The sequence below is a fragment of the Falco biarmicus genome, chromosome 4, assembly GCF_023638135.1.
Source record: "Falco biarmicus isolate bFalBia1 chromosome 4, bFalBia1.pri, whole genome shotgun sequence".
NCBI classification, from domain to species: Eukaryota; Metazoa; Chordata; class Aves; order Falconiformes; family Falconidae; genus Falco; species Falco biarmicus.
Genome location: NC_079291.1, coordinates 32,953,616 through 32,978,735, shown reverse-complemented (window position 1 = coordinate 32,978,735; position 25,120 = coordinate 32,953,616). Strand labels below are relative to the sequence as shown.

Genomic DNA, 25,120 nt, shown 5'->3' with positions numbered 1-25,120 from the left:
TAAATATCCATGAATAATACTAGTTTTCTGTTGGTTTTTTTTTTTGATGGTTACAGATATGCTTTAGATATGCTCACAGATATAAAACTTACCCACATAACCTTTCCTGACTTTTACTTGGTGAAATGTTTATAGTGTCTAGGTTTCAGTTGAATACAAAATCATGTTTCAGTTAAGAGAGCCTTTATTGTGACAAATACCATTGAATTTTAGGATGGTGTCAGGGGCACAATGTTTTACTATCTGTGCAGAACAAAATTGATTATAAATTAGTCTTGGACACTACTTAGAAATTGGGTATTGGCATGTGAACAGTCAGATGCTGTCTGTAGGAGAGCTGGGAAGCAAATTTCCTCTTCCTTGTAACTGACAGAAATCCACTACTGACCCAGGCACTGGACATTGCAGGTTTTTTTTCAACATAGCTGCTTGCCATCCTGATCATAGGATTCAGCAATACTTAAAAATAATGGCTGACGTAGGGATTTCTAGTACCTGGAATGTAAGCTTTTAAACTATCAAGAACAAATTATCATACTTCTTACTTGACTGTTTACATACAGCTGAGTCCTGCGTAGCCACTGAACACACTGCATCACTCGTTGTAATGAAGAAGCACCTGCTCACGTCCCCTCTGAGCCTGCCAAGCTGCAGGTGGTGGCTGTGAGCCCATGGGATGTCACCAGTCATGAGTGAGCAGTTTGGCTGTGCTGCTGGTGTGGCTCAGTCCCTCACCTCGCCCCGTGGCGTCCTGTTTCCCAGACTAAATGAGGCCAACTTGCTCAGCCTCCCTTACAGGCTATACGCTGGCTGCGAAGCAGACTTTTTTTCTCATGTCTTGAATTTGGTGGCCTGAAACAGGCTATGGGGCTTTAAGCACAGTGTCATTAGCTCTGAGGAGAGAGGAATAACAGCCTCCCTTGATTTGCCAGTCCTGCCTTCATTCAATCATACGGAGTTTCACATTCATTTTAACCCCCAGGTCCTTTAAGCAGAGCCAAGAGGAACTCGGCCAGTTGCTTCTCGGTCTGCACTGATGGAGTTATCTCCCCTCCATGCAAAATTTCACTCTTCTTTGTGATGAACTCCATGATTCTCTGGTGGGCTAGTCCTCAACTTTCTCAAGCAAATTTTGGATTGGAGTTGTACTGTTCAATGTGTCAGGCACCCTTTCTAACCTAGTATCACTCTGAAAGTTGTAGAGCGTGAATTTTGTCTCATTATGATGATTTTTTATAAACTTTAGTAGCCCCAAAATCACCTCTTGTGGTACTTCGGCTGTTGTTGGACACCATCTAGATCTCAGTCTGTTGTCTGCTGCTCTTTGAGTCCAGCTGGCTTTTAACCAACCCATTCATCCGGCCTTGTACTTCGCTTGGTAAGGAGAATGCTGTACGGGACTGTTTGAAAAGCCTTATGCTGAATACAGTTTGGTATGTTACCACCGCTGCTCTTCTCTGTTTCACATAGCCAGTCATTTCATCGTGGTAATTTCAAACAAGACCAACTTGTCTACCCTTGCTAAATCTTTGCTGAGTGCTCTGGGTTACTTTCTTGTCCTTCATGTGTTTGAAAATGGTTACTGAGAGGACATTCCCCTTGATCTTGCCTGGGGCAGGGGTGAGGCTGGCCAGCCTGTGATTTCCTAGGTCCTACTTGCTACCTTTTTTTTAATGGGCATGTCTTAACGCACTAAGATGGGCTTGTCTTGGCATTGTTCAGTTGTTGAGCTGCCTTGGTTGTCAAGATATTTCTTGGATTTTACACAGGACCCTGGCAGAAGTAACAAGCACCCCTTTCAGAACCATCGGATAATCCCCATGGATTGGAATATATTCAAATAGAGTAGACTCTGACTTGTTGCTTTCCTTCCTGCTGTTGGCTGTCCTTTTTCCCATCTCATGCTGGTAGGCATGGAAGCCTGAGAGCAAGTGTTCACTGTGCAGACTGAGGCATTGAACACAAAGGCACCAAGTACATCAGCTCCTTCTGTGTTATCAGTTGAAATCAAATCCATATTTTCTGTGAACTTCCTTTCACTGCTAACATTCTTGTGAAATTACTCCTGTTTCTCATTGGATCTGTCTGGCGTCTGCCTTCTGAATTTTACCATCAATCATTTTGTATATTTAGTTCAGTAAGAAACTTCTTGCTTTACCAAACAGACCTTCTGCTGGATTTGTCGTGTCCTGTACAATGAGATGATATGTTCCTCTGAGCTCTGAGTAAATTTTCTTTTAAAAATCATACCTCTCACATTTGATAACCTTCCCTTTCATGATAGCCACCTGCAGGATTCTGCCTAGCAGTTCCTTTGACACAGGCCAAGGTTTCCTCTTCCAAAGCCGTCATACAGCTTTTTGCAGTCTTCGTTATGAAGCAGTAGTACATTCTTCTGTAATTTTTAAACTGTAGCAGTGATAAGCGACTGTACTTATTACACCTCCCTTTGTTCTCTGAACACAATGTTCCAATAAGCAATAAAGTTTCAGTAGTGCCATTAATCTTCTCAATCTAAACTATAAATAAAACCTAATCTTAATTTATTTCTGCGTTTCTCAGTCTTAGCAGTAATTGTACCACAGATTTTGACCTGGGCTATGATATACAGCAGCTTGGTAAAGAGGTTCCACATGATGCTGTAGAGGCTTGAATGGCTCACAGTAGAACCATTGCAGTGTTAAGGTTTCCAGGAGTGGGAGTTTTGGGAGGAAAAAAACCCTTATAAATGTCTTGAAGAAGAGATTGCATTAAAAGGGAAGAAAAAATACCCATCTGTTAGCCCTGAATCTGTGTTAGACTGAGCAGACTAATACAGTTACATGAAGCCTGTTACATATAGCAAGACATCACACGCTTATTATTAGAGGTGTGCTTGGCAGAGCAGCTGAACGGGAGACCAGAGTTCCTACTGTGGCTGGTTTTGTAGCACTCAGATAGTCATTCTTAGATTTTAACATATTGAAGTCACACGGAAGGTTCTAAATGCTTTGTAGATATCAATAAACCATCAATAACTGATGGCTAACTTAGTGGCTTAGGCCTGCATTTTCATTAACAGGAGTGTGAAAACCATGCAGACCAGTGACTTTGCAGCTCCTTTAGAACCTGCTGGTGATGGTGAAGTGTTTAAAAAAAAAGAAAAAAAAAGACACTGGGGTGAAATTGAGATTTTCGTGTCAGAACTCACCTGTCCTCAGGGATAAAGAGCCAGCCCACAAAAATAACTTCATCTACTTCCTTGTAAAAAACAAAGAGTAGTAATAATAGTAGTAACAACAACAATAGCTTTAGACTTTATTTAACATACTGTAAGGGAAAAACTTTACATCCCACCATTTTTGATTAAAAAAGACTCCTCTATTAATTTCTTAGTATCAAGTGAATCTTAGTCTATTGTATTATATAACTGTGCTAATTAAACTATTTCTCATAATTAAAATATTTCTCACAGTATATCATAATAATGAGCAGTCAATGCCAGTTCTGTATTTGAAAGAAGTTTAGATTTTTATTTCCAATAAAAGGTTTGATCTGAAAGATTAATAGTATGTTAATATATTTATATAGTACTTAAGGAGTACACAGTTCTCACAGTAACAGAAACAATTACAATGACAGACAGTACCCATAATGAAAAGAAATTGTATGATATGTAGAATATTTTTATTGAGTTCGTGCCGTTGACTGACTTTACTGATAAAGTTTTTATTACACACAGTTTATGCAAGAGACAGTTTTACTGGGAAGATACCGTGTAATTGTTTTCCTCAACAGAATCCAAAGCCCTTTTAGGCTGCTTTGGGAACAGGCAGGCAAAGCGGCTGCTGCTGAGGGCTGGGTTTTGGTGTCTCTGCAGGTATTTCTACAGGCATGTCTGGGGTGCATGCTGCTTTGGAGCAGCCTGGACGTTCCTGTCACTATAGATACATCAGAACTCTTAAAACTTTGAAGTATATAGACCAGACCTAAAAAAATGAATTACAGCAGAACTTGTATCATCTTCTATGATACAAGAAGTTGGGAAGGCACTGACCAGCAGTTGATTTGTAGCTCCATTTTCATTGTTAGGTTATCAGAGGAAAGCTCACGGTTTTGTCTTCGAGCCAGCTAGTCATGTTTAGTTGGTCAAGCATGTTTTGTGTGCACAGACAGCCTAAGACTAAGGCTGGGTGAGTAAATGCCAGCTTAGTTCTGCAGTGAAAGTGTTTTCCTATTTTTTTGTCTCACTGCATTCCACCTACATGAAATAGAAACAAAAACAACGGGGAAATAAACCCCAGTCTGTGTGAGGACATACCGTGTGGCTTTTTTGCAAGGCAAAGTTTTACTTTACAGATCATATGTATACTTATGTAGAGTTTCAGAAGTATTTTCAAAATGACATTTCAGTTAAGAAGAATGAAGTTTTTCTTTAAAAGACCAGCTTTTACATAATTCAAAATCAAAATATTCTGTCCTTAAATTGTTGTATACTTCTGTAGATAAAATAGCTTTTTTGATTTCTGTGCTTATATTGTCTTTCCCTTTTTCTTTTGTTACTTTGACATTTTTGCATGTTAAATCCGTCTTGTTGGGTGAAATAATTGAACATATTGTGTAACTTTGCTGTCAGGATAGATGTGCATTTAATAAGACTTCCCACCTGTTTGCTTTCAAAACCAAAGTAGTGTACAAACTGAGAAAAACTAAGCATGTGGTAAAGGCATTACACTGGAGATGGTGCATTACGCTGCTGAACTGCACTGTTTCAGGTCAATTTTAGTTGTATTTTGTCTTGCTGACTTTTGGCTTATTTCTACTAATGTTCCATTGATAAATTTGCCCTGCATCACACTATGCTAAGGATGACTTTTAGTCTTTTAAACAGGAGAGTGAAAAGCAGTTTAGTGTGCTAATTATTTTTTTTAAGTATAAAATTCTGGTTTACATTGAAACTGCAGGCTTCATTTCTTTTTTGCATCTTCACAAAAAGCTTCTTTGTGAAGCAGTGGCTTTTTTCAGGCAGCAGTTAGGCCTTACATTTAGATTTTATATTCCAGTTACTAGTCATTCATTCATTAAACTGAGAGACCTTTCATGAAAATCTGTTTTGTAATCTTAAAAAAGTTGACCTTCCAGCTATATGATGCCACATCCTGATTCAGCTATCATTTATCTTGTAATGCTGATTACATTATTCATCAATATTCAGTTATCCAAGTATCTGAAAAAGATCACTTCCTGAATGAGAGACAAAGTGACTCAAGTTGAAGCAGTTGTACTGAATTTTGGAGAAAATATCTTTGTTAAAGAATACACTGATACATGTAAATCAGTTGGAGTTTGAGGTGCACATCAGTGTCAGTGTTCCCCTTAATTCTGCTGAAATGTAAACAAAGTGTCCGATGTTGTTAGTGCAGCAACCTACATGAAAAGGAGCCAGGGATGGTGGCCCACTCATTTCCCTTCGAGGCTTTTTTAACACCCCAACTATGCCAAGGTTTTTTTCTTTAAAGTTTATGCTGCTTGAAATTAAATTTAATTGTGACGCTCCTACTGGTACACATCTTTTCTGTTAAAACTATTGTAAACCAGACTTGTATGGAAAGATACAGACATCATCATATCCGTGTTTATAAATTTATTATGCTCATTGTGTAGCAAGCAGGGTTTTTCTTCTTTCAAACTCATCTAAGTACTCAACTGTAAAGAAGTACACTCTGTTACAGTGTAGATTACGTGATATTGTGCAGTTGGGATTGAAAATTAGTTTTGTACTGTCATGTGACCTTGTGTTATACAAGCCCTAATGCAGCATTTTTGTTATTAATAATAATCGTAATAATAATTATGTTCTACGACCTGTTTTTCTAACTCCATAATGAGTACGCTAACAGCCACAAGATTGGTTGAATTCATGGGTTGGCATTCAGTTGAGTGTATTTTTTGTTACAGTGAATACAGAGATTAAATTTGAAAATGCTTTCCTTGTGCTCATTCAGAATAGCAGGAGGAAGGAACAGTTTTGCTTTAAGTGGAAAGGGATAGTCACTCTTTGCACTTGCACACTGAATCAGATAGAGACAGCTGCAGAGGGAAGATATGCATTGCAAAAACCAGATCAATTGGATTCAGTCACATCCAAATGAAATTACATCAGTCAATAACCTTCCTTTCAAGTTACTGAAATCTTCCTGGCCCAAATTTCTCTTGTCAGGTTACTGAGTTTTGCCAATGATTAAAGTATCTTGAAATTGCTTCGATAACATCAAGGACCTTGTTGTGACAAGGTCTGTAAAGGCAGTCTCTTAAAAGAGAAAGCTGGGTTTCATGTAGAGTATTGAGTGTATTGACTAAATTTTTTTCATGGGTTCTCAGAAGCATGTATTCACAAAGACAGTGCAGAATGAAGGAAAATGACACTTAATGAAACCATTTCACGTATGTGATACCAGTATTTTATTTAATCTTTTGTATAGGATATGTCATTTCTTCTAGGCTTTGAAATAGTTTGAAAATGTCTTCTTGTTCTGAAGTGGGCATAGTAGTACTTGGAGAACGGAATTCTGTAAATCTAGACTACTGTTAGTCTTATTTGTTTACCTCAGTCAACACATTTGTGCAGTGACTTAATTGTTGCTGTTTATGCTCCGGTGTGCCAGTTATTAAAATGAAGCAGGGCTTTTCTATTCCAGTGGTACCTCTGGTTCTGTGATGTTTTGTCCTGCAGATAACTTTTTAACAGACTAATCAGTGTGTATATTAGCAAATAGAAACCTGTAACCATTCAAGAAGCGTTTATTAATATTTATGACTTGATCAATACTGAGAAGGATGGAAGTAATTAACAGTGTCTAGAAGACACATTGCTCATAATTGTTTTGGGGGTCTGGGTTTTTTTCCCCCTACTAAAGAGCTCTGTAACTCTTATCCACTTAATGGAGCTGTGGGTACACATTAATTCCTGGGACCAAGAGGTGTATCTTGAGCAGCCTGAGTTTTAAAAATATATATTATGTACGTCACCTTCAGATGGTTTAGTGTTTACTGCAGATACGGTTCCTTGCCTTCTGAAATTGGTCTTTGTCAGCACTTCATCTGTAATTAAATAGCTCCATTTTCCCTCTCTTTCATTACCATCTTACCTCATTAAAGTTTTTCCCAAATACCTTTTCAGGCTTGACAAACCTACCCTGGTGGGAGAGTTCTAATGTTTCAGAATTGGTAAGATATGCTGAAGCATCTTCCTACCTTCAGACCTTAGAAGATAAACTGAGCTTACATTATGGTTGCAAATGTATCTCACTTATGCCCATTTAGCCGCCAGAAACATTGTTCTCACAACAAGTATTTAACCTGATGAAAGCAAGTATTAAAATGGCTAAAAAAGAACAATGACCAATCCTGCTAACATAAGCATTATGTTTGGCTGCATTTTGCACTTTCGGTAACTGTTACACAAATGAAGAGGGCCTTTGGCAATTCCAGTAGAAAATGTTGAAATAATTTGTGGGGTTTCTTGTGCTTTAAATTTCTCTGAAAAGGAAATTTGCACTTATTCATAGACACTCCAATTACATAAAATCTTCTTAACTGAGGAAGCAGATTACAGCCATATGTGTTCAGGGAGGAGGGTGAGAGAAGTTGATGTGTTTCTCTCCCTTTGTACCAAAACTTGAGAGGAAGTGCTTTCATAGCTATTTTTGTCCTGGAATGGAAGAGAGCTGGGAGAGAACAGCTAAGGACCAAATCTGTAACTGAGAACCTTCCTGTTGAAAGCATCTATTACAGCATTACCCGTGATGCTTTTTTCTATCTGATATTTGTTCCATCGATAGAGTGATGGTGAGAAAGGAAAGCAAATCTGTTTTGCTCACTGTCATTTCAGATTTTTGTGATCAGTAAATCCTTTTCCCATCTAAGGCTGAGAATGCAATTTCAGATGTTGCAGGCAGCTCTGGGTACTTCAGTCAGTAGAAACTGGAGTGGATGTGTAAGAATGGGAGCAGTTCTTTGGATGAGAGAGTGTTGGGAAGTGCTGTGTAGGGGTGGGAGAAAAGCAAAAGCCGAGAATAGAACAGGAAAAATGTCTTCAGTGTGGGAGGTCCCAGGAAAAATTTTAGTAAGTAGTTCTCCAAAATCAATAGTCAGTTATCAGATGAGTTTGTAAGTTAAAAGCTTAAAAAACCCTATTCTATTTATCCATTTATATTCTTTTGTCTTTTACCAATCTGTTGCTAATTAGAACTGTGTTTAAACAGTCAGTAGTGATTCTTAAACTAAATAATGCTTCAGAGAAGAGAGGGGTGAAGATAATCCTTGTGAAATGACTCTTGTAAAATAAATCATGTCAAGGTAAATTTTAAAAACAGTAGTAATGAAAAAAAATTCCAACCATTTAAAAAGCATATTCCCTTTAATGTATCAAAAAAAAATCTTTAAAATTTCTTGATACATTATCAAGAAAAATGCAATACAGGGAAATAAAATAGAAATCACCAGTGCAGGTATTGGTTACTTACGCTTCCCTGGATGCCTGTGTTCTTAGAGCCTTACCTAAAGTACTACAAAAAATTAGGATCATGGCTTTCCTCTGTAGTCACAAGTTTCCTCTGTGAGCCTTGTTTGTCTTTTTTGGTTTTTTTGGTTTTTTTTTTTTTTTTTTATTTGTGAGCTTATTGTTAAAATGCAACTTACTATCTTATGACTTCAATAGTGCAGGTTGTTTCATACATAAAAGCATATTTTTACATAAATACCACTTTAATATAAAACCATTTATAAATACAAATTTCTAAGTACAATTATAAGTACATATACATAGATGTGTGTACATATATGCAAAAGCTCATTTTGAGAAGCAGAAATAAAAACTTGTATTGAAAGTATGGATAACTGTATTCGTGTCCAAACCTTGCTAGCCCAGAGAGGGCATAGCCCGTCACGTTCTGATGATCTGACTCTGATGGTACGGTTCCAGCTACTCATACTGTTGCTGAGAGGATAGAAGTGGCACAAAGACCCTGAGCTTATCTCGAATTGTTCGCTGATGCTACCCTTCATGTTTCAGCACTTGATTGTGTGTCCATGTCAACCTCACCCACCCTGGGGTGATCAGAACAAAACCAGTTGCACTCACTAAGGGAAGGGGATTGATTATTAAAAGTAGTTTATTGAACAGCTCAGCTTATCTTTGGTTTTCTTAAAAAAGTTCAAAAATGGACTGTATTATTGTGGTTAAGGATACGTGATTTGAAATTCTAATCATGTTCTGAGTAAGAGATGAAGTGAGAATTGCAGTGGATTTGCATATACTGCTTCCTTTTTGTCCCTCTAATTCTTAGGCTCAAAATCCTTACACTCAACATTAAAAATAGTTTGCAAAGAGCTGTTGTTGGTATGTGGGGCAACACTATGGCTCCTGTTCATCAGATTGTTATTTTTTTTATTTTATGAAAGTATGACAGCAGTTTAAATTTTGTTTTTATTTACAATTCTACTTTAATACGTTTTAAAGTAGAAAACAAAACAAATGCAGTGGAGACTTTATGTAGGTCTTTTTTAAAAAAAACCTGATATGTATTTGATATGCCAGCACAGCTTAAAGACAACATGGATTATTTTTTTCTACTTAAAATCTCACAACGCTATCAGTGACATTAATTTATTGTATTTCAAGTAGTTTTGAAGAGTTTAAATGTAGGGAATCTAGACTTTAAAATTGTATTTATTTGGGGGAAAAAAAGCATCCTTGAATAGTATGTATGTCATGAGAGTGTCAAAAGACAGGAAGTACAAGTAGGAAAAAAAGCTGTGAAGACTTTTGAATTACTGCCTCAAAGACATTGTTTCAGAAGTGACTAAAGCTTTCTGTGTACTGAATTACTACACTGCATTATGAAAAAAGCCCTCCCATACTTACTGCTTCCCAAATCCTAAGATTTACTTTTTTTCAAATGCTGTTCCATAAAACAAGCATCTTTTTAAGGTTGTAACACACAGCACAACAGTACATGTTGTTTGTGCTTGTCATGTAGGCAGTCCCATGGCTGCATTTGTGTGGGTTTCAAATCTGAAGAAAATGCTAGCTTCACAATCAAGCCTACTTGTATTAAATTGTTGCTTTTATGATTAAAAAAGAAGAAAATTTTCTAGGCCTTTGTTCTTTGAGCTGTATCGAGAACAAGTTTAAAGGATGCTATACTTAGTTTAATATTTTAACACATAGAGACTTGGAAGTTTGGTATGAGTATCTTTAACTATTTGGATCTGAGCATACATATTGCTTGAATTTAGTGTGATATTAAAATGTTTCATAAGACAGAGCAGAGTTGCTATGATCTTTCAATGTTAATATTTTTTTCTTATCACTTTACTGTGTAGATACCCTTCATGAGACACAACTCTGCCACAACTCATCCTCGGAGGCAATCGTGGAAACCTTTTATAATATGATTTTTAAATGTGGATAAAGCTCTCAATAGAGTACCTAAAGTAAAGGAGAACAGCTACCTTGTCTCTACTATAAGCTTATTATGACAAAAAGTTGAGTTTTCTTGTCAGGCTTGGATAGAATGTAATGGATTGGTTTGTTATTTGGACTGACAAGGTAGTTAATTTGCCTGATTTTTTTTTTTTGCACTAATCAGGAACATTTCGTTTGTGCATTGTTGAAAAATCCCGGATAAATGTCTTGTCAGAATTGTCCTATTAAGTAATGTCTTTTTCCCCTGTGCTTCCGTTGGCAAATGATGTTACACAATGCTTGGATTCACTGAAGAGTGACAGAAGCCTGTGGGACTTAAATATTGTGCATTCCTCTATGGTGATACCGAATGAAATAAGCAACGGTTTGCCATCCATCTGCCACTCTACCTATACACAGTTTAATAAGAACATTTCTATAAAGAACACCATGTTGTATATAGACCTTAGTGCAAAAAGGATTGTTTCCTAGGGGGGGGGGGGGGGGGGGGGGTGCGGGGAATGTTCAGTGATAATGAGACCTGTAAAACACTTGAGACTTACTATTCTGAAGGAATAGATTTGCCACGGAAAAATTGATTTTATGCTTATTAGTATGAACTAATTGTTTCTGACTTCAGACACTTGAGTGAATACTATACCTATATTGCTTTCTGAAAATTTTTTAAGATAAAGAAAAATTTGAGTATATGCAGACATTTGTTTTATTTGGCTTACTTCTGTGGCAGTGTTGAGGACAAGCTTATCTCCTCACAATACAAATATGAAATTGTTATGTAGATTGGGGAAGGAATGAAGAAATGATCACACAGCGTGACAGCTGAGATCTTCATCTTCGTCCGTATATATCCTGGTATATGCAGACATAGTATTTTGATCTACAAATGGTACTGATCCAGTTCTTAAATCTACAGTAGCAGTGTGTTGACATCTTCATTGTTTTCATCTTGAACTTGCTTGGAAAAATTCTGCTCAAATGCAATCACACTTGTAACTTTATGGCATATAATCTTTGAATTTCTTGAGATATGGTGGTTTTTGTCATCTATCAAGGCACATTTCCATTTGAAAATATTTTTTAAACTTAAAGAAATTAAATGCTGTAATAAGTAATAGGAGAAATATACAAATTTGTGTATACTTATCTACAAGTCATAACTTACCAGGGCATTTCATGTTTGGATATTATATTAAATAAAATTAACCTGATGTCTAACACGTCGTTTTGTTTTAAAAAGGGGGTGGGATGAAATCATAGTAAGATTTTTGTCTGAACTATCATAAATGCTTACCATTCTGTATTGGCAGGGCACACAAAGACACCTTAAAAATAAAGAAATTTGCACCAGGAAATAGACATTAATGCAGGAATCTGATCTTTAAGGTCCATTAATCTGTTTTAGGAGGAAAAGACCAAGTTTAGTATCCACTTGTCCAGAATTCTGAAAGTAAAATGCTATATCCAAACACTGTTCTAATGAGGGGTAAAAAAAGGTGTTTGACTGTACATCATGGTGTGTTTAGGGGGTAAAAAAAAAAAAGGCAATGTTTACTGTGACTTATGATCAGTTATTAAACTAACACACACAGGTTAGGTATTGTGAGTAGGAGAGAATGATAAACGTAGCATAGCTTGGCTTTACAAAGAATTTTAAAATATTGCTGTTGTGTGACATTGTGCTAAATAAGCTAGAGAAATACTCTGTTAATTAAACTGCAATAAAATATGTAGCTGATTAGAAAAGTGGACTAGTTACCATGGACTCGCTGTCAAATGATATTCCACTCATTGGGTTCCACTCAGGACTCTCCTGGATTAGGTATTGTATTTTTGTGTATTAGGTGCTGGAATAAAATGTTTGGTTACGTTTACAGGTGATGCCAGTATGATGTGAGGGACTACAGTGTTAGAATTAAAAATGAAATTTTAAGAAAAGCGTGCAGTGCAGTAATGGAAAAAACATGCAGTGCAGTAATGGAAAAGGCAGATCACTGTTTAGTGCATGATTATGATACAAAGAGTAACTATTTAGAAGACATAACTTCACAAAAGAAGGTATAGGAGACTCTGGATCACAAACCGATCATACCTGAGACGTACAGAGAGGTGTTACATTTACCACATGAAAGTACTCCTGAATATTCAGAAGACTGGTGTCCCACCTTTGGAAAAGCCTCAGCTAGCATATTCTGTCCACTTTGTTGAGAAATAATATAGAGAAAGTCCAAAGCAAACTGAATTGAATGATAAGAAGACTACAGGAGACATAAATGAACAAAAAAGCTTGAAATAGTTGGATTTCTTTAATTTAGAGAAGACTGGGGAATCTGTCTTCAAACAGCCTAAATTGATACACAGATGATGAAGAGAGAAGTTGCTGCAAAGAGGGGGAAAAGTTGTTCTGCAAATCCAGTCAGACCAAAAATAAGCTAGATTGTAGCAAGATGATTTGGGTTAGGCAACAGAAAGTTTGTTTCTAACAAGAGTAATGGCACTAGAGAAGTTTGTTAGGAAAGTTGAGTAATCTCTGCTCTTGGATGATTTTAAGGGAAGACTAACGTGTGTTAAAAACTGGTTTTGTTGGTACTCTCTTGGGCTTGTCTGATACCCTAAGCCAGGGGTCCTCAAACTATGGCCCACGGGCCGGATACAGCCCCCCAGGGTCCTCAATCCGGCCCCCGGTATTTACAGGCCCCCCCGCCGGGGGTTGGGGGTGAAACCAAGGGGCCGCAGATGACTGCCTGCCACTGCGTCCGTGTGCCGGCCCCCTGGTTAAAAGGTTTGAGGACCCCTGGCCTAAGGTGATTTCCTGCTGTATTTTGTAGGCTTTTTTGCTAGTACAGCTTCTTTGTAGGATTTTGTTCCTTGGCACTTTTGACATCAGGTATTAGTTTAGTGTTCAGGCTCTCACCTGCCCCGTATGAATCCTTATGTCACGTGCCTCTCTCTGGAAAGGCAGATGTTAATACTTGATTTTTCACCTTTTGAAAGAAGTTTGAAGGCAAGATTCAGAATCGTAATGGACTTCTCTAGTAGTTCACAATACACCATTCAGTATAGTTATTAGTCTGAATGCCTGAGAATGGCGCTATAGATGCAATCGTGTTACATCTAGAATGTACTTCAGAAAAAACTAATGCAGCATTTGGTAATAGCTTTCTTAAATTTTATACTCTTCAGTTTGTCAAGGGGGTTATCCTGGTTCTTTCAGAATTTCCTGGTTTTCCCAAGAAAGAAAATATTTTGGACTTTTTGGGGGACTGTAATTTGTGTAGCATAATCTTAATACATGTCTTGGAGGCATTGTCTTCACAGAAATACTTAATTTAAACTTAAAAATACTGTAAATATAAGCTTTATACAGTAGCTGTGTAATATTAATGAAAACAAACACATTTGACATAGCGTTTACATCAGTGTATTCCCCTTATATATGTGGGCCCTTAATGAATTTTGCAAAATAATTTATCAAAGCCACGTGTTTTATAGTTTTGAAGTACTATGAGAGAGACAGACAGAAGTGAACACTTCTTGCTGAAAGGAAGCTGTTCACATACAATATATATATAAAAAATAAAGTTTCTTTATAGTGTTCTTATTGTGTACATGCAAACTAAATTTCATGAAACAGATGACTAGCAGACCATTCAGAAAAGATCTGGATTGCATAGGAACGTCACATAATGATAGCCAGTTCAGATTCTTCCTTATCCATAAATAATGAGTGTTAGGTGTTTGGATCTGGGGGGATTGTTTGTTTGTTTTAGTATTAAAAAACATGAATTAAGGAGGAGAAGTGACAGTTTTGGGTTTAGAATAGTAAATTTAGTTAAACAAATGTCTGCCAGATTATTGTTTATTTTCTTTTGCTCATTTGTGGCATAATGGATTGACACTATTTGTCAGTTTTGTTAAAATTAAGTATTCAATATTTAGGTTACACGATGATAAGCATCTTGGGTGGGGTGGGGAGTAGAAGCTACATAAAGTTGTTTTTTTGCTTTAGAATTTATAGGTAAAATGTTTTGTTTACCCTTTTGCTTTAACGTAGAACTTCCTAGAGGTCAAAGCAATAGAAATCCATGCTACATACGGGATTTTTAAACTTACTTCATGTAGCAGATGCTGGAAGTGTAGCATAGATCCTCTGAGTGAATGAAGGCTTTTCCTCAGGATTATTGTACACTAAAGAGAAAAAACCAGTAAATTTAATAATGCACTTGAGTTTAGACAGAAATTTGAGTAAGTTAGAGGCTGTACAGTTTCCCACATCCAAAACCGTATAGGTACTTTATCATAAAACTACTGTTAGCTAAAGAAGATTAAGCTTATCCTGCTCTGTCAGGACATATGTCCATCTTGCCCATACACTTGTCATCATGAGTAATAGGTAGATGTAAAAAACAGAATGTAATAATCATCCTATGTCTGGTATATTCTCTCACGTTTCAGCAATAGCCATGCACCCCTCTCTTCCAGGCATAACAGAAGAGAGTACTAGTCTACTGTCTCATCTAACATTATAAACTATGGAAGTCAGGGAATTCCTTTTGTATGCTTGCATTGTACCTGGCGTAATAGAAACCTGAATGTGGCTTTTAATTACTTGTGTAATACCGTAATCGTTATCCATCCCAGAAAGAGTATTTCATTTACTTACATCAAAATAACGAAAATATCAGAACCCAGAAAGATGGAGGTTGGAAGGAACCTCTGGAGGACATCTGTTCCAGCCAGCCACTCAAAGCAGGACTGACTGCAAAGTAAGATTGAACTTTGAAATTAGATCAAGTTCCGTAGAGTTACATGCAGTTGAATTTTGAGCATCTTTGGAGATAGAGGGCCGTTCAGGATATCCAGTACCTGTGTTTGAAGAGGCTATATAATTGGGCTATATCCTGATTTATATTCAGTATTATATGCATGTGCAGTCACATAAGAATTTTAGTGCTGGAATCTGCCACGGTCCTGATGGTGAAGTCACCTAAAACTTAGCTAACCTATGTGTAAAGACTATTATCCTAGTGCTGTGTTTCTTAAAACTGTTCTGTAAAACAGAAACTCCCAAGATTACTTTACCATCCATTTTTAGTTGTTATGCCACTTCCAGGAAAGTGTAGATACTGGGAAGCGAAAAACGAGCTTTTTCCATTTTATTCTTAGTATGTTTTTCTCTTTTGACAATATTCTGCCTAAAAACAGGAGTTACTAAGGAGCTAGACCTTATATTTTAAATTAGAGCCCAAATACAGTACTGCATCGCTTCTGGTTTGTGCTGAGCCTGTGATTTATCACAGCAAAATGAAAGCAATTTCTGTTGGAATCTGTGGGGCTAAATTGGAGGGTTCTGGTGTGGAATGGCAGGATAAGATACAAAGATGTATCTTCACTTATCTTTACTTTGTTCCAAGAGATGTCAGAAGAGAAAGCTAAAAAGAAAAATATTTCTTCCACATATTCCATAATGAAAAAGTACTATGGTTTTGGGCTCCTCCCTCAGTAAGTAGAATAAATGTACTTTTTGGACATCATTAATAACAGCACACTAAATATATGATTATGCAGTTATTTCACCATTAGATCTTTAATTAATTTTATTCTTTAAATAAGGTCACAGGACAGTGCCTTCTTTGACATTAAGAGTTGCTGATATAACCCATCCCATAGTATTCATTTCTTTCACCAGTAATTTATCACTTCTGTGGTCTGGTTGCAATTAAGGCACCACAGGAGCACTCCTCACCTTCTCCAGTCCAAAGTCAGTGAGTTTGCTTCTGCCGTTTGAATTCATTTGAACTACATCAGCTTTCTCTGTGGTTTTTTTGGGGGGAATGTTTAAATGCTCTTTTCCATTGGATCTATCACGCAGCCACTAACAAGAAGCAAAATAACGATAGTGCCTTAGACTTAGGTGTTAAGTTGTTCATCTGAATGCAAGAATGTGCTGCAATTTCAAATGAACCCCCACATATATCTCCAGCTGCTTGCAGTTTCAGAGTGGCCCAGCACTTGGACGCTGAGGGATTAAAGGGGAGAGGGATCAGTGCCTGAGAAGAAACACCTGTTCCTCAGGTGTTAAGAGCCTTTAGTCAGGAATGGGGTCCAAAACAAGGCAACACGGAAGGATGCATATCGAGAATTAAATCCACACAGATGCTGGAATAGCCATCGTGTTGCATCCCCCCAGCTAATGGGTGAGTGAATGCACACCCATCCCACTGCAGTTCTGAGAGTTTAAAAGTTCTGAATTAGATTACTTCTGGTTTTGTTCTAATTATTTCAAAGTTTGCCAGAGTAAGGCTTATATTACAAGTTCTCTGATTTTAATGGTGAAGATGATTTGGCAATATGTATCAAAGTCTTATCTTTTTTTCCATTAAAGTAAATCTTTCTAAGCTGTTGTGGTGAATAGGGAGTAGTGTGTGTATATATAAATATATATATATTTTGCAATTTTTAATTTTGCTCAACATGGTACCTTTTGGCATGACACTGCAGACAGTGTGCAATGATGTGTACATAAGTGAGAGATTTTCTGTAGTCTCTGAAGCATATTTGGAAAGTTGTATTTAAAGATTAGCTTATTAATGTTGTGTTTCAGGGACATGTAGGTAATTACTTCTACAGCTATAGATGGGTGGTGCCGTCTTGTGAATGCAAAATAGGTTTCTTCGCTCCGGCTGAATCAGCTCTTTGTGGTTTTCAGTGATATTAACCAGTGACTTACAAATATGCCAGTGACGAGCAGGCTTTGCATTCACTGTTCCTCTGTAAAAGCACAGGTCCTTTTCCCCAGTGCTTGCAGGAAGGCTTCTGCAGGCCAACTGATAAGACTCCCTCCTGTGCAGGTAGATGCAATGTAATGAAATTGGATGTGTGTGCTGGGCTTTGTAAATAAAATGAGATTGACCCCAGCCATTATCTCATTTATCTCATTTACATTGTAAAATCAGTATCTACACTATTGATTAGAGCATAATTAGTTAATTATGAACAGGCAAATGCAGAGTTATGTAGGGCTTGAGCACAGCCAGCTGTACTGCTAAAAAACTAATAAAAACAATCCAAGGGCATGAGCAGATGGAGACCACTTTATTAAAGAACAAAGCAGACGTATTTCAGGTATGGAAATGCCTAATCAAGCTTTCTTGCTGTGAAGATGAGCTGACCTGCATTCTGTACTTTTATAAGTGAAAAATGTTTTGGTTTACTGTTTTTTAATTTATTAACCAACTCCCTTCAGAATTCACCTTTCTTTTTCACACCCCATTTTCTCCGTGTATAGTGGGTATATATCTATCCTCATTAATTGCTGGAATGAGGAACACAGTAATTTCTAATTTTGATGCATAAAGTAATTTCAGGCTTGTTAAAACTTTGATAGTAAGCAATTAACTGTCAGAGGTAATTTAGGAGGTTAGGTTAACTTGTCTTTTTGTGGAGCTCTGTTTTTATTTTCGCAAAGTTTTTGGTACAACTGCTGGCCAGGCCACTGAAGATGGTGCTGCGATTAATTGCATTTGTAAATAATGTACTTAACCATGAAAAAAGTTACCCACAAATAACAGCAAGATAAAATATTTGTTAGTTTAAGGACTGGTTTGAGCATGTGACCTTGAATCCATGACCATAAAAATTTTAACTGAACCTTTAAAATGGAGGAAGCAGTTCCTTTCCCTTTCCCCCTCCCCAACCCAATAGATTAACTTGTACTATTAAGCCATCTTTGGGATGGAAGTGGGTGATATTTGTAAATGACAGTGCTGTGTGACTCCTTTGCTCTGCAAATGTCCATATTGTGATTGATCTGTGAGTGCATTTACTGAAAGGCTGCGAGACTGTCAGCATGACACCTTTTGTGACCCAACAATTTCTTTCTCTAATTAAGTTGAAAGTACTCCTTATTTTGTGTGGTTCGCTTATTTTCTGACAGTGGGTTTTCTATCATGTTGCTAGACAAAATAACACAAGTAATAGCATACACTTGAGGGCTTAATCTCATTTTACTAGTCCCATTTTAACCTAAGTATAAGGTTTTTCTTTCAGAATTAGGAATTAAGAATGCCAGTTCTGGTTTCTGTACTGTGATGTGTGTAAGCTTCACTTTTTGTCCCAAGTCAGTCTCAGCAGACAGAATTTCCAGACAGCTAGGGCATCGTCTTTAGCCAAGGTACAGTGTATATTTATCAGTTTTCCCAGCATCATGCTCTGGGAACTTCAGAATCAATGAATTTGTGTTCCACAGTACAGAATTTGTATTCCAGTAAAAAGCAGTGTGAAGGAGGTGTTTAGTATAGTTTCATTTTTATCACTATGCAGCTTTTTATGTTTTGATAGATGAAAATACACTTTTGTTACTTTCATTTTTTCAGCTGTGCAGATGCAGATAGAAGCTATTAGTATCTGAAAGGTTTCATGTAGGTATTTTTAACTCATGCTAAGAAAATGCAATTTTTCGTCCACCAAACTAAACAGCTTTGAAGTGATAAAAATTAATGACAATAAATATTAAAAACATGCAGCTTTAGAACGGCGCCTCCAGATCTGTATTTAATTTCATAATGTTCTGGTTATTTCAACTCAGCCTTGCAAACTCCCTCAGCATACTTCTGAAACGTGGCTGAAGGTACAGTCAGGAAATACTGCATTCTGGATACAAAATGGACAAGATGTAAGAAGAGATGGCAAAGCATAAATTAAAAGGAGAAACATTTTCTTCTGAACGTGTAAACACTTGTGTTTATAGACAATCACTTCAGAAAAAATCTAAATACTGTGTAAAGTCAGGTGTAGATCTTAGAATTAAGCTCTGAAAATACACTAAAACAGTCAGAAATAGTGTGATGCTTTATTTTGTGTTACTTAGAGGATCCCAAACAGTTTACAGGAAGGCAGTTCTGATAAGCACTGCTCAAATGCAAGCACTTATGTGAATAAGATTCTAGATACAGAAATAGGTTAGTAAAAATATATTCCTTTACAGATGAGAACGTTGAGTCTCAAAGGAGGCTTAATCTTTTGCTGAAGGTCATATACACTGTTGGGATGTAGGAGGGTAACCTATTTCATCTTGCCCGCTCAACCTTTTTATTATTTTAATATGCCTTTCACAAGAAATAAAATGATTCACAAGAAATTCCTGATTGTAAGTAATATATTTCTACTTTATAATTAGTCTGCCTTTAAAAAGGGATAGTGTTTTCCTTTTTTTAAGTATTTTCTTTGTCCTGGAATTAGATCGAGTTATTACTAAACAAGCCCAAGGATGTAGATTGGAAGATGGTATATCCCATTTTGTAAAAATACCAAAACCATGTCAGTTCAGGGTTGCATACTGTGGACAGGTAGATTATTGCTTTTAATTTCTAATTAGCAGAAGGCAGTACATGCCATACCCTTACCAGTGCTCATGTCTTGCATACAGTTGCTAAAACCAGAAGGCTTCCCTAGCAAGCACAGCCTTGACAGCAAGGACAAAACTATTTACTTGGGTTGAACAATCACAATCGGAACATGGTTGCTTCTTTTTATTTCAAGATTAATCCTTGAAGAAAAGTCACATGAACATTTTCTTCTGTTTAAAACAGCAGGGTGTTCTGTTAGTTGAACCCTCTTTCTGTGATTCACTGTGTGTTCTCTTGATAAGTTACATCCTTCTGTCTTTGATCTGATGATGTCTGTGCCATGCTATTATTGCAATTTTTGGACATATTTGTGTTTGTGTGTTTTATGGAAGTGAAAATAAATGGCCAGGGAAGCAGAGAAAGAAAGTGTACAGGTTTTCTTAGAAATTTTGATTTTTAAACATCTACTCTATTTCTTATTTTTGGATCATTTATATTGGCTTTCATTCAGAGTTTAAGGGCATTTAAAGAAGAAAATACTGCAAAGTAAATTTGAAAAAAGTTCTGGTTTTTCATATAAAAGAATAGGAGGGGATGTGCAAATAAAGTGAAGTTCAGTAGGATATATGAAAATCTCTTACTTGTTTCTAAAAATCTCTTTACGATTTTAAGCATGTTATTGTACTAATTTAAAAAATCCTTTCATGAAGCACTTGTATTTAGCATTGCCCCAATGACGGTATATTAAGAATAGGTGAACAATATCTATGCTATATGTTTTGAGCTCTTTATGGGGACCATACATAGTAGAAAACACTAATGAAGGGTTTATTAAAAAAGAACATAAAATTGTGTGTATGTAGGGCAGTTTTGTAAGTTAAATATCACAGTGAAATCCTTTTAAGTTAATACCCCTTTCCAGAAAATTAAAAGTGAATCAGAAAATATTTTTTGCATTTTTTTATTGACTTCGTAGTCCTTGTGTAAAAAATATATTTGATAGCTTTAAATTATACTTGTTATTGAATATAAGCAAATATTTCACAGTTTTTCTTGAAAAAGTAGATGCAAAAGGGGTGTCCTAAAACTATGAAAAATAGATATTGTCATTGTCTAAAAAAAATCACAAATTTTTGAAAATAAATGGCAATGAATGACATTAAAGTATCTAAAAAATTGAGCTGGTTATATGTTTTTTCTTTAATTTGTAAGTCTCTGAAATAATGTCATGTATATATGGTGACAAAGCTGATGGATGAGTGTCTGCCTCAGAATATTCCAAATTAGGCAGAACCTACGTGAAGTGATCGTGTTTGAAAATATCCCTTAACAGAAAATGTATTTTCTCTATCATGATAATGGATCAGGGAAGCTCAATCTAAAATAATATAGAGGTACCTTTTATATAAGTAAACATATTTTGGTTTCTTGTCGCAGGTGTGATGAATGCAGGCTTTGCTACCATTTTGGCTGTCTAGACCCTCCGTTGAAAAAGTCTCCTAAACAGACTGGCTATGGATGGATTTGTCAGGAATGTGACTCTACATCCTCCAAAGTAAGTTAATTCATCCTGTGAAATAGTTGAGGTATTCTGGTTTTAGCAGTCTTACTAAGCATCTGAAGTTTTTGTTGAAATGCTATGCATAGGACTGCTCTGAAAAACAGTAGAAGGTCATAAAATAATGATTTCAGTTTTACTCTGTAAAACAGGTAAAAAACAGAATGTATACAAAATGGAAATACTCTCAATCAATAAAGAGAATGTTATTATCCCAATTAAATGCTTTCTTTTCACATTGTGGATACTATTCAGGATTGGTGACATTATTGACAAGTGAAAGTATTTCAGGAGTAGTACAAAATACAAACCTCTAAAGACAAGAGGAAGAAAATGCATGTTTTTTCTATATGAATGAAGATTATTTGAATTGCAAAACCTGTTTTTTTAAATGGAAAATTGTGTGAAGGTTGTTAATACTTCATATTGATTGGTATGCCTTGGTCAAATATAACACTGTAAAACTAGGACTAAATTTTTTACATGGATTAAAACTCGCTTTAATAATACTGACAGTAATAGTATGCTTCTGTAGTACTGACTTTTCAAAAAAAATAAAGATTTTGATTCTTTGTCTACACAGAAGCTTCTTTAGTACTGGCATTCTTTTCTATCATCACCATAACCTCTGAAGAGACACTTTCCAATTGATCTTCAAAATCAGATTTATAAATGCATCGGATACCTCAGGGTTAAAATAACAGAGCATTCTAAAAGTCTTTTAAAATTTTACAGGTTATTCTGCCAGTTTCCTTGTATTTCACGAATGTTTTAACTAGTAAAGAAGTGACTTTAGTATTTGGATACACAGGGACACAGCTATGCAGATGTTGTCATAAATCAGCCATTAGCGTACTTGGATACTTAAACTCTTCCATTATGTTACTTCTAAGAATGGAAGATAGAAGATGTTCAGAGAGAGGTATAATTTTTTGCCTTGCTGGTGTCCCTATCCAACTGGAAAAATACGGTATTCAGCTTCACCCTGGGGGGTTAATCAAATTGTTCTTCTGTAAGAAGATATGAAGACAGACACTGGAAATTGTCTGTCTGCTACAGTTTGGGCATCAAGCAATCTTTCTTGAATACCACTTACATGCAACGGATGTTCCAAGAGTGAATTAAAATTGTTATTGAATTTCTGTCACCTGCTTAAACTAAAAGGGGTTCTTGATACCGTTTGTAAAAATCTTCCGTCTCCTGTTTTCTTGGCTTCTTCTGAGTAAACAAAAAATCCAGGGTTTGTAATTTCTGAATGTGTTTTCCAGGAGATTAGCACAGTGTGTACCAGATAAAATTTTTAAAAATACTATAATGAAGTATGACTGACTTCACTTAGTGCAGGGTGTGTATTATTTTTAAGGTATGAGTTGAAAAATACCATGTTCAGAAAAGTAAGCAAATTTTATCATTAGAATGATTATATATTTTATGTTACCTTAGTGATTATTAAAAATGAAAAAAAAAAGCTTGTTATTGTGTCTAATTTTGTTCATAAAGATTTTGAATGACTAAATTTAAATAAAGTTTTTTTGCACTTTCAAGCGCAGGCAGTTTGAATTGTATTTGCCTGAATATGTGATGAATATGAAAGATACTGAAAAATTGTCTTATGGGGACTCCTTGTGGTTTTGTTTAGTCACTTTCCCACAGCTTTTCCACAGCTGTGCAGAGAAATTTCTCTGAAAAAGCTATATTGCTCTCTGTTTTAAAAAGTCATTTTTGTAGCTTTTTTTGTGTTGTTTTATTCTGTACTGCGTAACAAATTGAAACAATACAGTGTTGAGTTAAACTCCTTGCAGCCTCAATGTGAATGTAGTTTTAAAAGGATTAGGGCTGTTTATGTACTTAATTGTTTTCAGATTCAATATTCTTTGTGGCTTTAGGATTGTGTATTATATGCCTGTGATTTTGCACAGCTTTTCACAGCCAGGAGGAACAGATAAGGCTTTTTCTACCCCTCACTAGAGGGGGTAGTCTCGCAAATGTGTACTTAGAGCTCAGAAGAGGAAAACTGTAGAGAAAGTAGTGTTGTTTGCTGCACTCTGTGTGACCTGTGGATGAATTGCAAGCCTGAGCTACCAGCAATTTCAGTCTCAGTCACTCACTAAATCCAATTTTTGGTGTGTCACAGTGAAGTTTCTTGTACGGATTATAGCAGCAAAATGGGATTGAATTTCCAGTTTTGGCCAAGGAGACTATTGTTTCGTTTTCATTCCTTCAACTTTGTTCATCTGTTTTGATCCAATTTAAATCACTGTTACAGTACACATTTTAAAATTCCCCAACAATATCTTCTGTAGCAGTATTGGGCTTTGAGAACAAGTGGTAGGTAAATTACACTGTTTTGGTGATGAGAGATTGTAGTGCATAGCATATAATGGTCAGTCAGTTTTTATTTCTAATTATGAATTTCAATTTTAGATGTTTAGGAAAAGTTGCATACTGCTGACAAGGAATAATGTGATTTTATTTTCAGATTTTGCTAAGCATTTGCAGGTGTCAGCAGTACAAGGGATGTAATTTAGCAGTAATAAACATATGCTTTAAATTGTTAGCTATCACAAATGTTGGACATGCTGCTTCCATTTTGCTCATACTAGTCACAGGACTCTCCAGCAACTGTGTCAGTTTTTCCACCAGCGTAACATATTCCCATATTACCCTGCCTGTCAAATAATAGACAGACAGTGACTTTGCTGTAGGGCATGAGGGCAACAGCTTCTCTGCTGGTAATACTCGCTGTCACTCACGACTAAGGTCTGACAAGCTCTCTCATCTCAAAAACATTGTAGATTTTGTTACATCACATGAAAGCTGAAGTAAACCTATAAGCTCTCCGTTTCTGTAACATTATCCATCTACCCTACGAAAGGATTACAGTGTGCTTTCAGGATTGCCAAACAGTACTCTACAAGATAAATTTCCTGATAGTTTGAAATAGTGATATTCAGAATGAATATAGAAGCTTGTTTTAGCTGAATTTAATAAAAATAAAATAAACAAAATTATTCGATATTATGATGTGGTAATATTCAGTAGAAATAAATGTGGCCTGGGCATTTGTTCATTATGGGTGACAAGGGTCTCATTATGAGGTCTCATTATTACTAGATGTGGCTTCCCTTCGGTTGCCTTCCATTTAAAAGTATTGTTTAAAGTATCTCCTGCAATTTTAAAATTTTGCAAAGGGCCAGGGCAGCAAAGAGTTTAAAGATATATCATGGTGGTTACAATGACCGTGCTAGTTTAGGTTTCTGTCCGCTCATCTTTGTGTGCAATCTGTTTTGCAAAACGCTGCAGAGTCTACATGTCAGGTCATTATTTGAGTGCTGCAAAATCAGCTGCCTTGTCTCTAGACTTCTGTTTAGTTTGCTTTTATTTCATCTTTTTACTGTATTGCATTTTTTGAGTGGAAATAAATTGTCGGTATATATGCATAGAATTCTCATATAAACCCCTCAGGTAATATTTTATGGAACTACAAATACATGACACGCCAACCCTGGCAAGTATTATATTTTGTACACCTTTTGTGCTGGAAAGCAATCATGGATAGCTTTGCTTGTAATCCAAGTAGAAGCATTTTGGATATAACTCGCGTTTACATAGCGAATAAGCAAATATTGGACACTGTAATATTAAAATATCAAATATAATGTTTTAAATATTTTAAATTATATATTTTTTTAATTTGTTTCAAACCTTTTTATTTGGTCAGATTAAAAAAAATGTAAGCAATTCAATTTA

The 25,120-nt window shown here is 36.2% G+C and overlaps 1 protein-coding gene across 1 annotated transcript in view; it reads left to right on the top strand.

Moving 5' to 3' along the window:
* Positions 1-25,120, top strand: part of PHF14 (PHD finger protein 14) — a 173,974-nt gene that overhangs the window by 90,194 nt on the left and 58,660 nt on the right. The window contains exon 17 of the mRNA XM_056334178.1: positions 21,250-21,367. Within this exon, the coding sequence (XP_056190153.1) occupies positions 21,250-21,367 (118 nt within the window). The remainder of the gene's footprint in view (positions 1-21,249; positions 21,368-25,120) is intronic.